The sequence below is a fragment of the Varanus komodoensis genome, unplaced genomic scaffold (assembly GCF_004798865.1).
Source record: "Varanus komodoensis strain SLA01 unplaced genomic scaffold, ASM479886v1 scaffold32, whole genome shotgun sequence".
In the NCBI taxonomy this organism is placed as follows: domain Eukaryota; kingdom Metazoa; phylum Chordata; class Lepidosauria; order Squamata; family Varanidae; genus Varanus; species Varanus komodoensis.
In genome coordinates, this window is record NW_025335798.1 from 19,447,841 (window position 1) to 19,464,944 (window position 17,104).

Below are 17,104 nucleotides of genomic sequence, written 5' to 3' on the forward strand. Positions count from 1 at the left end.
CTTTGACTGTGCAACTTTTACATGTGAGGACTGTATAAACGTGTGTAGGTAACTAAATATGAGGGCTCTTCAAAAAGTTTCCACGCTTTTAAAAACTATTAAGAATTCCAAAAACAAATTACATCACTTTTCTACACAGTCACCTTCCTTTGTGAAGTATTTTTCCCAGTACATACCAACTTTTCAATGCCATCAGCAAACAAATATAAAATATATTTATAAAATATAAAAGTGCAGAAAGCTTTTGAAGGCCCCTTGTATGATACTGAATTCCTTTTAATATGCCTATTCAACTGTGTGCTGTTATGTTATCACTGAGTCCAAGCATGGAAATCCAGGTATTCAGCACAGGAAAAAAGAAATATTTGTTCTGGAGACATTCACTGTTACTGTTCAAGTCAGCATTAAAAATCTTTAACAGTATGGACATTTCCAGAGGGTAAATGTAGACGCGTAGGGTTAGCTAGATGATTGGAACTTGCTTTTCTTTTATGATTGTGGATTTGATCAAACATGACATACCACAAAGAATGTCTTCATCAGATCCATCAGGGCAATCTTTTATCCCATTGCAGAGCTTCTCGGGCTGTAGACAGATGGAAGTGTCATTAGCACAAGGATATTTTGGTGGTCCACACATATATCCTTCGCAATTATTCTCATCAGACTGGTCCTCACAATCAATGTCTCCATCACACAGCCATGCTTTACTAATGCATCTCCCTTGAAGAAAAGAGAAAATGAACACACAAAATAAGATTGAAAGCAAATACAAGAAAATATTCTCAAAATGCAGCCTCTTGTTCTTTTGTAACTTAATGGCATTTTATAAAAGAAGAAAAAAAAACTCCAGGGTAACTTTTCTTTGCATTTGAAAGCATTATCTAAAAGAAAGATAACAAATACAATCTCTTGGCCCAGAGTCAGCTTTAAAGGCATTCCATGGAACAACTTTCCAAGCAGAATCTATGGAATTTCTGCATGTGTGCAATATTAAAAATATACAAAGTTTGTTCCTATTCTTTAGTATTTCATTCTATTTCCATTTCAATTCCAAATAATAATAATCAAATAAGGCTAAGCAAGTTTGCCACTAAGAATGTTATCAAATGAATACAACATAAGAGGTAAATGCATGAAAAAAATGTTAGTTTACAGACAGGCAGGCACCATGAAAGAAAGGAAGCAAGCAAGCAAAGAAGCAAGCATAGTAACTCATACTTTCCAAGCTGGGTTTAATATATGTACATGATTTCTACTTATTTACATTCTCAAACAGAAAGCAATTAACAAATAATAAAATGTGGTTCCCAAAATTTCTGCAACAATAGTGACTTTAACAAACTCCCTGCCATTATGGAGGCTGCAGTGTTTTTCTATATATCACCAGTAGGGATATGTGGGAAATCCACTGAATTCCCTGGTTTCCACATCCGGGACTCCAGCCTGCTTTTTCAGTGGTCCAGAGTCTGAGTTCCTGGCAAGCTTGCACAGGGGGCAGGAGGAGTTTGCCAGGAACTGGTCCCCAAGTACTGCGCAAGAAGCAACATTCATCTGTGCCTGCTGCTGCTGCCAGCAGCTACAATGGTGACAGAACTTTGGGCATCGGGAATGGCAGCTGTGACTGGTGCACCCACTTGCTGCACCCCTTTTTTGCATCCGCCACAACTGACACTGGTGGCAGAAGCAAGCCAGGAAAAAGGGTAGCCACTGTGAAAGGCAGCTGGGGAAGATTGCTGGTTGCAGAGCTGGGGGCTCTGTGAATGTTTGAAGACTTCCTCTTGGTTTGGCTTGCTCTGTAGGACCAGCCTGAGCATGAGAGGAAGTCTGCAAATTCTGGACGGACAGATTCCAAAAGAGTTGATTTGCTCACCAGCATAGAAAACTCACCAAAATGAAAAGTGTTTTTGCATTTGACTAAATTCAATACATGTATTTAAGTAGTGCTAGGCCAGAAAACCCCTGCTTCCTTTTCATGAAGCCATCTCCTGCAGAAGTGGGGAAAGCACAACTACAACAATGTTTTGAGGGTTCAGGGATTTCCTCATATTTTTAATAAAATAGTTGTTTACCATGGCAGACATCAATCTGCATTGGGTAGCAGTGTTCTTTTACTGTAAACAGAAAAATAAACAGACCCTACAGAAAAGAGACTATGTCATGATATAGCATTATTCCCAGTTATCTACTTATCGTTACCCTACTTGCACTAAACAGTCAACCCCTTCAAATTATGTGTAAATAACTTACGTTTCCTCCTTTTCTGTAGGATGTTATGGTGTTAAGTCCACGAACTTGTTTACTTAGTTGCTTTCAGTATTATTTTTTCAGTAGCCCCAGATTTATACACAATAAACTAGCTGAAGAGCCTACCTAATAGGTATAATTATATCTCTGTTACATTTTCTTGCTATACCTAACTTAATTTTGTAGGTTGATTATATTCCTACAGTATATCCCTCCCAAATGGCAAGTATTAAGTTCTTTATCAAGTTGTGCTCCAGAAACCCAATATATGCATGCTCATCAGTAATCCTTACATTATATTAATTCCCCAAGTAAATTCATCATATCGGAATCAACTAACAGTGCAATCTTAAGCATATTTACTGAAAAGTAAGTCCCACTGAGCTTTAATCATTAATGCAAAACCGCTTATTGGGTATATCAAATGTATTTTTTGTGTTTAAAGCATCAGCCCTGCACTATTTTAATATATATAAGCTGAACTATCTCCTTAGAAATACAACTTAATAATTAGTGCTTAGAAGTTGAACTTTGGGCCAAACAAAATGTGGGACACTCTGTTAAGAACTTGAGTATAGTTTAAGTATGTTTCAGCAGTGCGGGAGACTGGATTTCACATAACTACAATCAGCTACTGTGAGTGGGGGAAAGGCAGGGATACAAAGCTTACTAGGTAACTGTGAAGGAGTCTAGGGAAGAATTAATAGACTCATCATACAAACAAGAAAAGAGCAATTTGATCATATAAGCACAGCAGGATAGCCTATTAATTAACAGTTACCTGAGATTTTGATTAATATCCTTCTCTTTTATACTACTGAATTATGTCTGTCAATTAAAACCCAAGGAATACTTATTTCATTAGGTCACAATGAAGGGAAGTCATTGAGTTTAATCCAGAGATTCTATGAGCAAACTCTGCTCCATGAAACTCCCACTCATTAAAGGACTTTACCCTCACCCCCTTTTTCTATGTCACAGAGTGGATATATTTCCCCTTCTCATTGAATCCGGTGAACTCAGAAACTAAGCTTTACATCAAGGGGTAAGTAATGATTTATGAGCTCAGTGCCTTCAGATGGTACTTCAAGAAATACTTGCAATCAATGGGTGGACCCACTACTAACACACACAGTTTTGCTGCAGGGAAACAAATTCCTTATCCAGGGCTGAAAGAGGGTCCCTTATTCCATGATAAGAGCTTTGGCCTGGAAAAAAGAAGTGGGGTTTGGGACACTAAAGTTTTCCCATCTCTGCTGTAGAGGGTTGGACTCTCTGAAATTATGTAGCAGGTAATATAGAAGGATGAAGTGGAAAGGGGAACATAGGCTCTTCTCAGGATAGCTGGGAAACGGAGTTTCTCTATCAGCATTACCATGAACAGCAGAAACACAGCCATTTGCACAAGAACTATTATGGATCCTTATAATTAGGCATCTTCTAAAATTGCATGCTTTATCTGCTGTGGTGTCTTGATAAATATTTTATACCACTTATAGTATTCCTCAATTTCTCAAGCAGTGCATAGCAAATGCCTTCCATATATAGAAGGGAAGTGTGAGAATTTATTGTCGTTCAAAATACAAATATAAAAATCCTGAACATGAATCCATTTTTGAGAAAAGCTTGTGCTTGTGTTTGGGTTCACAAATTACATTCCTTTTGAAAACTGTGAAAGCAATGGAAGAAAATTGTGCATTTTCTGCTTGGGGAAGGGTGGGGAAGATGCTCATGTTGAAGACTGAGAATGAAGCAACACAAGTACTCAGGTGGAAAACAGAACTTGGATGATCTTAAACATCAGAAATGCCACAGCCCCAATATATGGTTTACAAACTGTCCTACCCAGACTTTGACCATTTCCCACATGCCGTATACATGTTGTGACTATTCTGTAGGGCTCAGAGCAAATTTGCTCTAGATGGTCTTAAACACTTCTTTCAGAAGTGGTCTGCTATGTGAGTTGCTCTTCTACCAGTAGGTCTGAGACCTCTGACCACTTTTGAGATGGAATCATTGTAAGTGATTCCTCAACATTTGTAGCTGCTTTTATACATGCACACCTCCATTCATTCAATCATAATTCATTTCTTCATTTTTTCCTGTTTGAGAGTGACAGGAGGTTCAAATTCCAGCTTCACTACTTTTAGGTTTAGGAACCACAAATGGCATCTAAACAGATGAATTCTTTGTCATGTTCTAGGACGGGGTCCTCAAACTTTTTGACCAGGGGGCCTGTTGAAAGCTGCTGATGCTGGGCGCGGGCCGGAAAGATGGTGCCTGGTTGTGTGCGTGGGCTGGTGAGGTGGTGGGGGTGGCGCATGCAGGCACACACACTGAGGCGGGGGAATTGCATGCAGCAAGGCATGGGCAAGTGTGCGCTATGAAGGGAGGTGAGGCGGGGCAGGGGCAGACGCGCACCGCAAGGTGGGCGCACGAGGCAGCGGCTTGCTTGTTTGGAGATCGTTTTCTCCGAGTGAGCAAACCACTGCCTCCCGTGCGTGGGGCGAGGTTGGGGGTGGGGCCAAATGGGCATGGCGGACGAGATCCAGCCCCGGGGCCGTAGTTTTAAGACCCATGTTCTAGGAGTTCTCACAAAAATACCTTCACAAACTGCTTCTTTTCTGGTAACAGCTGCTTAGTGGGTACGTACAAATACCAAAGGATAGCAGTGTTCCAGTTTGCTTATTATGGGTTTAAAACATTCTGATCAAACTGTGAAACAAATGAAATTGTCCCCTTCCCTAGGTAGGGCGAGCAGGATCAGAACAGTGGTTGATAGTGCTGGCAGGATATTTTCCCTCCATATCGCATGCCTGCATACACCAGCTGCTGAGGAGCTTGATCAGGCACAACTCTTACACTCATCCTGCTCGAGGGATCCTGTGAGCTGCTGGTTTGCCACCATGTGAATGGGGTGCTGGATTGGGTGGACCATTGTTCTGATCCAGCTGGGATTTTCTCATGCTCTCACCTTCTTAGGTTCTTATATAACCACAGGAACTTCACTGTGAAGATTTAGCATGGGGGTATAGTTGGAGAAGCAGAATCAGTACATATACTACTGTAAGCTGGAATACTATCTCCAGACAGGTTGTATGAACAAATTTGAACTCTCAATAATTATCTATTATCTGTGTATGAATGAGACGTATTTCTCCAGCAAATGCCTTGGTCTTCATCTTTTTAAAGATTTTAGAGCTGATAGATCTCTTCAGTGCATTCTAAAATCTGCCTAAGATTTTCAGCACAGGAGCAACCTATTTGTTGGATATGTATCTTAAATTTCCACTTTAGATAACAACTCCTTTCATGCCTATGAAATGTAAAAGGAACGCCAAATAATAATCTAAATACACTTTGTAAGCTCAGAACTTCACAAAGCACTTAATGGAGGTGATAAATTTGCAGGCCATGCCTCTGTTCTAGTCCATTTAGAGGTACCTAAACCTCATGAATTATAAAATGGCCTCTTCCTCAGACTTTTGCTGTGCACTGTAGAGAATGTTTTATATATTCAGTATAATCAATGTAGCAGTGTTCATTGGTTTTTAAAATGAATAGAAAATGAAACAAATGAGCCTGATTTGTTTCAATTAGGAAAACTAATGGGAATTCAAGCAAATGAGTTCTGGATAAAAATTCATTCATTGTTCCTTTTTTGGCTTTGTTTTGTTTGTTTTATTTTTCATTTATTTCTATTAGCATGAAACATTGTATAGTCTAGCACAATCTATACAATTCACAGAAAGGTTTCAGCGAGGGAAAAATGAGGTAACAAATAAATGGATATAGAATAGGCGATTTAAAACAGAGAGATAAGTGAAAAAATTGTTTCTGTTCAGTTTTGATAAGAATTTACTAAAATTCACAAATTCTCCAGATGGAAAAAAAGAACTTTAAAGATTAAAGGGTGAGAGAAACCAAAATTGACAGATAGGTCCATCCAGGCCCAGGTCTTTAAGTGATTAGCCTGTAAAAGAGTGAATTTGAATCCTGGTGTAGTCAACCAGGACAGGGCTGAATTGGCGTTGCTTGTCTCATTTCTGACAAGCTGCTCATTTTAACAGCTAGGACTACCTTTATCTATTGAACTGTCTGGTGAAAATGCATGACAAATTGATTTCAAGATAAGAATTTACCAAAATTCACAAGTTGTTCATATTCTGGAGATGAATAATTTGCTGTTTTAGAAAGCTAAACAGGGAAGGGAAAGAACTTGAAAAATTCACGTATGTCTAAATGGGGGAAGGAACACTTTGTCCTAACCGAACTGGAATTGACAGATCCAATGATTTGAAGGGTATGACATTCAGAAAACATGAGAGTTATGAGTAGGAGAGAAGTAAATGGCCATGGAAAGCAAGGGGAAATCTTTATGCAAAGTAATTACAATAAATACAGAATCTTCCATTTACTCTAAATTTGCCAGGCTTTGTACAATATGCTCACTGGAGACCTGGAATCTTCTCCAGACTTATCCTTTTGGTTGGTAAAGAAGCTTCTCAATTCTACAAATGAAGAACAAAAGTGCCTATTACCAAATCTTTGCAGCCAGCGGCAGATCCCACTTCCCTTTTCCAAGCCAACGGTTAGTGCAATGCCTTGTCTCTGCTTCTGAATTCAGTGCTGTCTACCTAAACTCGCATTCCACACAGTTCTGTACAGTTCAAGGCATGCTATCCCAAAAACCAAACTTTCATGCTGCAGACAAATGTAACAAACTTAAAAATATAAAAAGTCTTGAGTTATGTTAGAAGCTATCTTTGAACATATTTCAATACCAAATGGTTCATAACGTTGTTATCCTTAATAAACAATTCTTAAAGATATCTTAAAGATCTATGGAGTTTCTCTCTCAAGATCAACATTTAATAAATCAGGAACTACATAAATAATGTACTCTTCACTTTACAAAATATATTTTGATATGCTACTTCTATTAGTCATCTGCAACTTTCAACTTTTTTTCTTTCATTTAAGTAATTTAGGTTTTATGGCTCAGAGGAACAGAATAAAATGTGAGAACTATCAACTGAATCCAGTGGTTGCCTTCTTTTCATGAAAGAACAAATTCTTTAATCAGCAGTCTTCTATGAACAAAAAGGGGATTATCTGTGGATGCATGTGTTTAATACTTCCTTTCTCCATACTACTTTCCATAGCTCCTGAAGATCTCTCAAATTTTTGGAGTAGACTTTTAGGAATCAACCCAAATTAGTTCCTCCTGCTTCCATTCGCAGAAGCCTTTGGTGGATCAAAGAAGCTTTGTGTCTATGAGAGAACAGCACTGGGTTCAAAGCAAGTGTGGCAAAATTTTAAAGTTTTCCTTGATATAATTTCACCATTCAAGGAGCTTTTTCTAAAGAGCAGTATATAAAAGTGTTAAATAGATAAATAAATAAAATGTCTGAGGGATAGCTGTGTTAGCCTGTGGTACCTTAAACACCAACAAATAGATATGGTATAAGGTTGATGGACCAGAATACACTTTATGCAGTATGGTATTTTCTGATAGAACTTCTGCTATCATACAGTAATTGTATGATAGCAGAGGGTGCCTTTGAGAGATACTATCTGGCTGTGCTTCATCCCCCCTGAGCAATTGTCACAAATGGAGTATCAGTTCAAAAAGTTGCAGGCAAGTGTTTGTCTTTGCTTTGCTTTGCTTTCTGTTCTAGGTTTTGATTTATAGGTACAAGTCTTTCCTTTCCATACAAGAAAATAATGAAAGAGGTGCTGGACATAGCCCAATGCCCTCCACATTTAAGCAATGTCCTTCATCTGCCTTTATCCTCCTTCCCATCACCACATGGGGATTCTCATGCTAGGGAGGCAGGTACACTGATCTTGAATAACTCCCCTTTCCTTTTCATTTAATCACCTGAGTAGATGTCTTTCAGTCCACTAGCTTTTCTGCTGTCAGTACTGGGCTGTTCCTGAAAGTCCACAATCTTGCAAATGTAAAACAGGATAAAAATTGGGACAAAAGACAAAGCATGACGGGGAGCGAAAATGAATGGTTTGTGCTTTTAAATTTTACAAGGCGGCATTTCTGAAATGAATTATCATTGTTCCAGATTTCTTAAAACTCTTAAGGGTAATTAATTAATCCATATCATATTCAAAGATTAATCATTTCAGCAATTTGAAGTCATTATAACTTACAAAACAAGAAATCAAAAGTGCATCTATGTATACTAACAAGCATTTAGCATTTAGTAATGGTATCTGGAGAATAGCACTTATGATTCTTGAATGGGTCTGCCAAGGTCAGAGATCTGAAGATATTTTAAGATGTAAGTTACTTTGAGGTTTCTCATTAGTTACATCATGAAACTATTGTACAGATGTTAATAAACTAGCATTTCTGGTGCTTTTTTATCTGAAAAACTATTTCTCATAAACAATGTAAAATTATATATAGGTTAGCTGATATAGCTTAAAAAACATTTAAACAAGCTTGATTTTTAACAGTGGGCATATGTAGAAATAAAACTAATTACTACCTGCATTTCTAAATATGCGAAATACATGTAATTACCAAAATGGCTTATTTCTTATTTAGGAGACAGCTTTGAAAAAACAATAATCTCAGTTATTAGGGAAATTACTGTTACTCTGCTAAAGGTAATCAGCACTGTAAAATAATAGCATTATGGTTACTACTTCACTGCAAAAGTCAAAGAAGCAGATAGTTGTACCTGCTTTTCTTGCATACTATAATACTTTTATTAATCTCATATCCTTGATTTCAATTAATTAATTGTAGCTAATGCCCTGAAATTGCTAAACAAAAGCACCAAAGCAGCCTTGCTGGAGGGGGACTGTATGTAAGAGGAGAACATGGGAAAGAATCAGAAAATGGAGTTCTAGTCCACAGTTGAATTTCAGTGGGTTTAATTCTGTTCTTTATTCTTTTTCAGTTACCACATGCAACAAGTGAACTTTTATGTTGTTTGTTGGCCTACTCTGATATTTCCTTTTCATTTCCCTATTAGTCACAATTTATTTCTCAAGAGACTTGTTCACGAGAAGAACCGAAACCAAGTACCATTAAACGAATGTTCTATGGAGCACAGGTATTGGGCAAAGTTTTGGTGAAATGCACCAATAGCTTGTGCTTCCGCAATGCCAATCCTTATTTCAGATGTTCTACATGTTGCAATACATGAGGAGACAGTGGTATAAATCACATGTGACATGATTGGCAGGTAAGAAATTCACTTAAATATTGCATTAGATTAATTTTCATTTCAGCTATACAAGAATGAACACTAAGTATAAGTAGGTATTATGCATAAACAGAAAAGCAAGCAGCTGTAGTTTAACTCTTGCACAATCCTACATGTAAATAATGCATTTGTGTCTGTATCTATCTCAGTTAAAGGTAGTGAAAGAAAGACATTACACAGCAGAAGTCTTTAGAAGCAAACACATTTTAAAAGAGATCACATTTGCTCAAAGATGATCAGTTGTTCTTGTATATTAGATGACACCCACTCTAGCCCCTAAATTGTTTATCCAATTGCTTATTTCTAGGATGATCTTGATTTCCAGTCACTGGACTGTTAAAAAGCCTTTGAGCAAGCAAAATTAGTGGGGTTTAATATGTCCCAACCTAACCGAAAATAAATTGATCCAAAAGTATTCAAATAATAGCAATATTTTGTCTTCACTTTAGGCAACAAACAGTTCCCCCAGATAGATACTTCATTGGAAGATTTCACAATATGTGGAACATATATTAGCCATAATTATATCATAGACACTTTTGGATTTTCTTCCCCTATATATTATGTTTAAGTGGTTTCCAGAGGAGATTTTGCTTTGGCTACAGAAAAGTAACAGATGAGGTTTTTTTTTTTTTAAATTACCATGCCCATTTCCTCCTCATTCTTCAGCCCTTGATCAAATGGTAAAATGTTGTTTTAATCATACATAAAATATTATTTTTCAATACCTGTAGTCTTGCAGGAAAATTTTGTTTTATTATCGCATGAGCGTATAGTTCCATTACAGTATTTTTCATCACTGCCATCTTCACAGTCCTTTTCTCCATCACAGCGCCAGAACTCAGGAATACAGTTTCCATCTGGGTGACACTGAAATTCTTTCCCATTACATCGTCCAAGAGAGGCAATTTCTAATGCAACAATAACAATTACAAGTTATCAAGATGGAAGGAGTGTCTCATGAGTTCACTCTCGCTTCCAAGACACTCTCCATGTCTAGTAATGAATTAAAGTCATAGACACGCTATGCTGAACCATATTCTGATCCAACCATACTTGAACAGAGGCAATAGTACATAAACATACAAAGAAGTAAGCACTGATCCCATCTAGTACCTGAAATGTGCTCCACAATAGAGACTGACAATGTTCATGTTCAACAAGTTTCCAGTAGTTCATATTTTACCATTAACACTAAAAATAAGCACTGTGTTGGGCATATGAAACAGATGATCTGAGGTTTTCCCAGAAGAAGCACTTACAAGTTACAAATGAACCAAGGAGAAAAAATACAATTACCCACTTAATATATAATCACTAGGTATACATTTTATATACTTTGCCATACCATATTTAAAATATATTTTTGCATCAACTGCAGTATAATTTATATAGGAGATGTACAGCTGACATATTAGCATGTCGGAAGTTGAACTCTTGAATGTTATGCTGTATATAGCTCATTGTCAAAAACACATCTTTACTGGGCTGGGAACCAGAAACAACAGGAAATAAGATCCATTTCAGAGGCAGAAATATTGAAATAAAGATATCCACTTGCATCTTGAGGGTCTCAGATCCCTTGTACAGGCTGGTTTTCTATACTACTAGAATAATGAGTGGATTTGTTGAGATGCAGTATGTATTTGTTTATTTCACACCCTCCACTATCACCTTTGTTCTTTTTTAGTCACAAAGTTGTGCCCAACCTAGCATGACCTCGCGGACAACATTCCTCCTGGTTCTCCTGTCCTCCACCATCCATCGGAGTCCACTCAAGCCCACACCCACTGCCCCAATTACTCCATCTAGCTACCTCATCCTCTGCTGTCCCCTTCTTCTTTGGCCTTCAATTGTTTGCAGCATTAGGCTCTTCTCCAGGGAGTCGTTCCTTCTCATTAGGTGGCCAAAGTATTTGAGTTTCATCTTCAGTATCTGGCCTTCTAAAGAGCAGGCAGGGTTGATCTTCTCTAGGACTGACTGGTTCGATTGCCTTGCTGTCCAAGGGACTCGCAGGAGTCTCCTTCAGCACCACAATTCAAAGGCCTCAGTTCTTCGGTGCTCAACCTTCCTTCTGGTCCAACTTTCACAGCCATACATTGCAACTGGGAAAACCATAGCCTTGACTACATGAACTTTTGTTGGCAGGGTTGTCTCTACTTTTTAGTAAGCTGTCTAGATTTGCAGTAGCTTTCTTCCCAAGGAGCAAGCCCACTATCACCTAGCACTAATTATTCCACCTGGCTGCAACAAATGAAAAGATTGGAAGTAAAGCCCTTTCCATTGATTCGCCTGAGTGAATAGCTGCCTTTAGCTCCTCCTCTCCCTAAATTAAAAGAAATGCTTTTTTTCACTGCCAGTTACTGGCAATGAATGAAGTTTGCTTCCCTGGAAGTGGAATGAATTGTGAAACCAATCCTTACTTCTGCAGTCCACTCCAGAGAAGAAAGTGGTAGTTCCATCCATCCAAAACATGCTTTGGGGGCTTTTAGTATTATGCCTACTAATAATAATTAGTAGGGAGCTAATAAGTAGGGAGCTAATAATCAGCCTGCGGTTAGCTTGAGAGAGCCGCTAATCAGTCTTGCTTTAAAATGGGTGAATATATTCATTTCAAAACTTCGCTCAGACGTTCTCTTTTGCTAAATACAGACTGCTCTTCTTGTAGTTCTTGTACATGAAGTGATATAGGTTAAGTAGATGCTGCTAGGTCATATATTATTTTCCTCTGGTCAATTCATCCCACTGGATATAGAAAATAGAAACTATGCAAAACATGTTAATTTCAGTATATTCTCATTCAAGGTCTGACATTATGTTCATTCCTATTTTCTCTTCATCTATGATAATTATAAGCCTATGCTTCATTTAAATTTGGAAACATCCTTTTCAATTACTGTTTTCCTTTAATCAGTCTCTTGGTCCTGACAAGATAAGAAAACTGTTGCATTGAAACAACTTGTTTCTTTATTTTGCTCAAAGACTGAAAGAACTTCAAGGCTACCTGTGGTTGTTTTAGAAAAATATTTGTACCATAAATTTAGCTTTTGCAAAGTTTGCCAGTGTAATTGCTCCCAGCTCTCTTTGAAGTTGCATAGCACTATTTTGTGATGTTACTTTGAGGCAATTTCAGGCAACCCTAGCCCAAAGCCATCACATCATTGAGTTTCAAAGCAGGGATAAGTCTCAGCTTGGGGCTTCAGAGAACACTGCCCTCAGCAGTACATATACCACAGCACATAATTCAGATGTTTATATTCCAGACTTTAGCTCCAAAAATGTCTCTTGGTACCCTGGAAAAAAAACTCATTGCCAAGGTATCTTTTAAAATTGTAACAAATTGTCTGGATTCTTTACCATTATAGTTTTCACAACTTGAAAGCTTACCTAACAGTATGGTGCTTGTTTCTGAGCATTTCAGCACATAATTGTGATCTAGTCACAATCCATTCATTCAGCCATATTATGGCCGAGGAAAGCAAAACCAAAGGTGGTGGGTTTTTTCCAGGATTTGCAAATACCTCTCCTTGAATGTTTGGCATTTGCTCAAGAAACCAACTCAAATCAGTTATTTGGCCAGATACCTGACTGCCAGTTCCAACAAAATGCCATGCTTTTATTTGCCTTCTAGCTTCAGACACAACTGGATGGCCTAATATTCTTGGATCCAAGCCGGCCTATATGTCCTTTTTCTGGACACAGAGGCCAAAGAAATCAGATATGATCTGGAATGCTTTGGCTGTACACTTACTAGCGAGAATTTTGCAGCAACCTATTTCCAGGGCTTTTTTTCCCACTCATCTTGTCTGCAGTGGCTAATTGACATGAACTGAAAGTCAGGTGGGGTGTCTTTGTAGGAGAGAAAAAGAGAACTTCCAGCCTCTATTTTTATGCTCAGCAATTACCATTTCTTAGTAACTTTTCAAGAGCCATACTTCTTGTGTGATCAACCAAGTAGCACAAAAACACATAAATCTACAGTCAAGTACTTTTCTATTTAGAAAAACAATCACACTTTCTTCACCTGGAAATCTCTCCTTCAGGTGACAACCTGGGTTTTGTTTTTTCCAAGACTGCAACAATCTTAATCATATGATCTCTTTGTTCTTTTTTAGTCTTTGTTTGATAGAATTCATGACTTCCATGTTGTCCCTGGTTCACTCTTTCCTTAACGGATATATACACCAGCTATTGCCTGCTTCACTGCCTGAGAGGAATATCATCTTGAGCTCTCACCCTTTCCACAGTCCTTGAAGGGAAGTTGTGTTTCTGCTTTGGATTTATTTTGCTACTGAGAATACCCAGTCTTCCTACCATGGATGGATTTCTGGCAAGTTATAAATGGAAGGACAGAATAGATTTAACACAATCTGTACATCCCTTTTGTGGAGATGAAAAAGTACACCCAACCATGTAAGATAAGAACTATGTGTTGTGCATCAGTAAGTTCTCGGAGCCGCCTAGGAAGACCTCGGCAGTGATAGGCAGCCTATAAAGACACGTATAAATAAATAAATAAATAAATAAACAAACAAACCATTACCTGAAAGTAAGTTTTATTGAATGTAGCAATGCTTACTTCTGTCTGCATAAGTCCAGCTTCTAAAACACTTTGAGGCTTAACAAATGCAATCTTTGAATTTTAATTAGAAATGCAAACATCTTGCCCAGAAGTGCCACAATTCAAATTACCCATGTAAAGTAGAAACCCCATACATAAAAGGATTCATTCTGCTTTATTATTTCTCTCTTTCTCTGACATTTTATATAATAATTTGAACAACAGTAATTATCCCATGTTCTGTGAGAAATGATTTCACTGCTCCTGTGTTGCAAAAAGTTCTAGAACTGTGCTCTTGTGCTACAATTCCTCTGCATGCCCCTTTCCAAGCTGCCTGTGATCCTGACCTTTTCACCCATGAAAGCATCAGTGTGCAGTTGCTCATGGCTCACTGCTGTCTCATTGGTCTATCTTCCTGCCTCTCTCCTGTCTCCATCGCCTCTCTTCTGGAGCTACCTCTCAGTAATTTGTCTTACAATTTTATTTGATTTTACTTTATTGATACTTCATTTCTCCTCATATCTGTTACTCCTTCTCACCTCTATAGACTGTCAGAATCTGGGCTGCCCTGGTGGTGAGAACAAGAGCAACCACCGTAATCTCAGGATGAGTCTCAGAGCCTGCTGGTGTTGTCAGTCTACTGAGGAGTGCCAGCTGGGAGTCCTGAGAAAAGAGCTATATAGGAGCAAGCTCTTCTCTGAAGAACTGGTCTCAGCAGCACACGTCTCCCTGTTTGCTGTCATGCTGCACCTTGCTTGATTGCTCCTGATTCCTGCACCTTGTCATGTTGGCTCAGCAGCACAGGTCTTCCTGTTAGCTTCGATGCCTGCAACCTTGCCTAACCCATATCGTGTCTCAGTGTTTGCATCCTGCCTTGCCTTGCTGTGTACCCTATGCATCCAGCCCAGTCACCCTATCTCAAGTGCCTGCATCCTGCCTGATGCTTTGCCATGCCTCCTGTCCCGTTATCCTGTCCAAGGCTCCCACACCTGTGCTGTTCTTCCTGACCACACCCTTGTTCTTCCCCAATATGCACATGTGGTTCCTGACTCAGGCCTGTTTGGTTACTACAACTTGAACTTTGCTATTGGGCTTGCCATTAAACCTTACACTTGGGCTCTGTCTCATCTCAAAATCTGTTGCTCTGGTTCTGGACCCTCTGTCTTGTCTCTGGCCACCCACACTCTGGCCTAATATTACTCTTGCTGCACTTACGTGTGAGTGCTAATTCATTCTGGGACACTGCTGGCAAATTGAACAACAGCCATCAGAACAATGGGGCCAGGGCCCCAGATGGCTTGCTTCTGCTTTTAGTATTCAAGGAGATGCATATGTATTCTCCTCCTGCTTCTTTTTGGTTAGCCAACTCTTCTCTGAATTTAATCTGTATTTTTATACAGATGTATAACTTGGTTGCAATTTAATGTTGGATATTAGCTGCTTTGAGTGCTTGACTTTGAAATATATCTTTTTCATTCATAACAATTTACAATATTTAATTCTAAACAGCTAAATATATCATTACACTCTGCTGTTTCTCAGATTTCATTCAGACTGAACCTAAAGTTCTTTTAATCTTTCCCCAATATGCATTACATTGTACCCAAACCTGAATGAATAATAATGTAATATAAATGGACTTCTATGCATATATAGGGTGAACTACAGTTTATAAAGAGTTTCAAACCATTTTAAAAAGTTTTAAAGCATGGTATTTAAAATCACATTTTCAGAGACATCTTAGCCTCAAACTAAACTATAGCCTGTGGGTAAGCATACATATTTATTAAAAATTCATGCTGCATTTAATGCTTAAATATTTATTCTTTGCTGTAAAAAGTGAGAGAATGTGGCAAATCTGTGAGACTGACTTTTGATGCTTATGAGATTTTAAACATACATTTTTTCATTTTTTTTCTCAAAGCCATGTTGCAGTTTCTTCCACACAGCAGGGGAAAAATTGTGCATCATTCTAAACTACAATGGTATGTTAAAAGTAACTGCATCAACATTAACGGTATTATATGATACCATTGAGAATTAATTATTATACATCTGAGCCCCAAACTAACCAAAGTTGGTTTGAGCTGGTTTGCCTCCATGATGACTACATATATACTGCACTGTGGATTGGTTCTAACTGTATGCATTTTCCATCCTGAGATTTTAAAACATTTATAGTGCAAACCTATGCATGTCTTCTCAGACATTATAACCTTTGTTATCTATGTGCAAGACAACTAACAAAAGGCATAACTTTAGAACAGGCCATTTTAAACATTCTTTCTGTGAATTGTCTGAATAGCTTTGGTGTCAATGTTTTAAATATTTATATTTATATGATGCAAACACAATTAGTCACACAGTGGCTTAGGTATATTTTCATCATTTAAACTCAGTTTGAATAGAACATTCCAAATTAAAAGTTTGTAACAGCACAGTATAGGATCAGGATCGATATCAACATTCAATTAGAAACTGGAAAAGGAAGAATACCAATATCTGGCTTTTTTCAGAATAATGAGTTATTCTGGTACCTAGACTGCCTTGAACATCTGCGTTAGTTGGCTGGATACACATTCAATCCAAGTAGATGGAAAATGTCAGCACAGAGTGAAGGGGATTTTGCATTCAAGATGAACTATATTATTTGAATAGATTTTTACCTTGCATCTTAGATGGTAACATAGTGTATTGATGCTGTTTCACCATGTATATAAAAGTATAGCTTAATCTTTTAATGGTGATAATGATCTTTTGAATAAAGCAGATTTTGTTCTTATGTTCCACTACAACTAAATGAAAATAATTCAAATCGTAGCTCAACAATGAAAATGAAATGTCTCAAATAATTTATTGGATTCAATCCAGACTTAATCATCTATAGAGTAGACCCCTTGAAATCAATAGGACCTAGTTCCATTGGTTTAAATGGGTATACTCAAAGTATAACTAAATCTGGATTCACCCACTTTTATTCCCGGATTGAATCCATAAATAAGTTTTTGAGCTAGATATCAGGCAACACACATACATAAAGCAACAAAATGGTTGACACTGT

General features: G+C 37.9%; 1 protein-coding gene across 1 annotated transcript in view; it reads right to left on the reverse strand.

The window, feature by feature from the left end:
• The window catches only part of LRP1B (LDL receptor related protein 1B), a 730,365-nt gene that overhangs the window by 279,791 nt on the left and 433,470 nt on the right, over window positions 1-17,104 (reverse strand). Inside the window, exons 21-22 of the mRNA XM_044438491.1 lie at window positions 10,211-10,393; window positions 523-723 (exon numbers count right to left, since the gene is read on the reverse strand). Of these exons, the coding sequence (XP_044294426.1) occupies window positions 523-723; window positions 10,211-10,393 (384 nt within the window). The remainder of the gene's footprint in view (window positions 1-522; window positions 724-10,210; window positions 10,394-17,104) is intronic.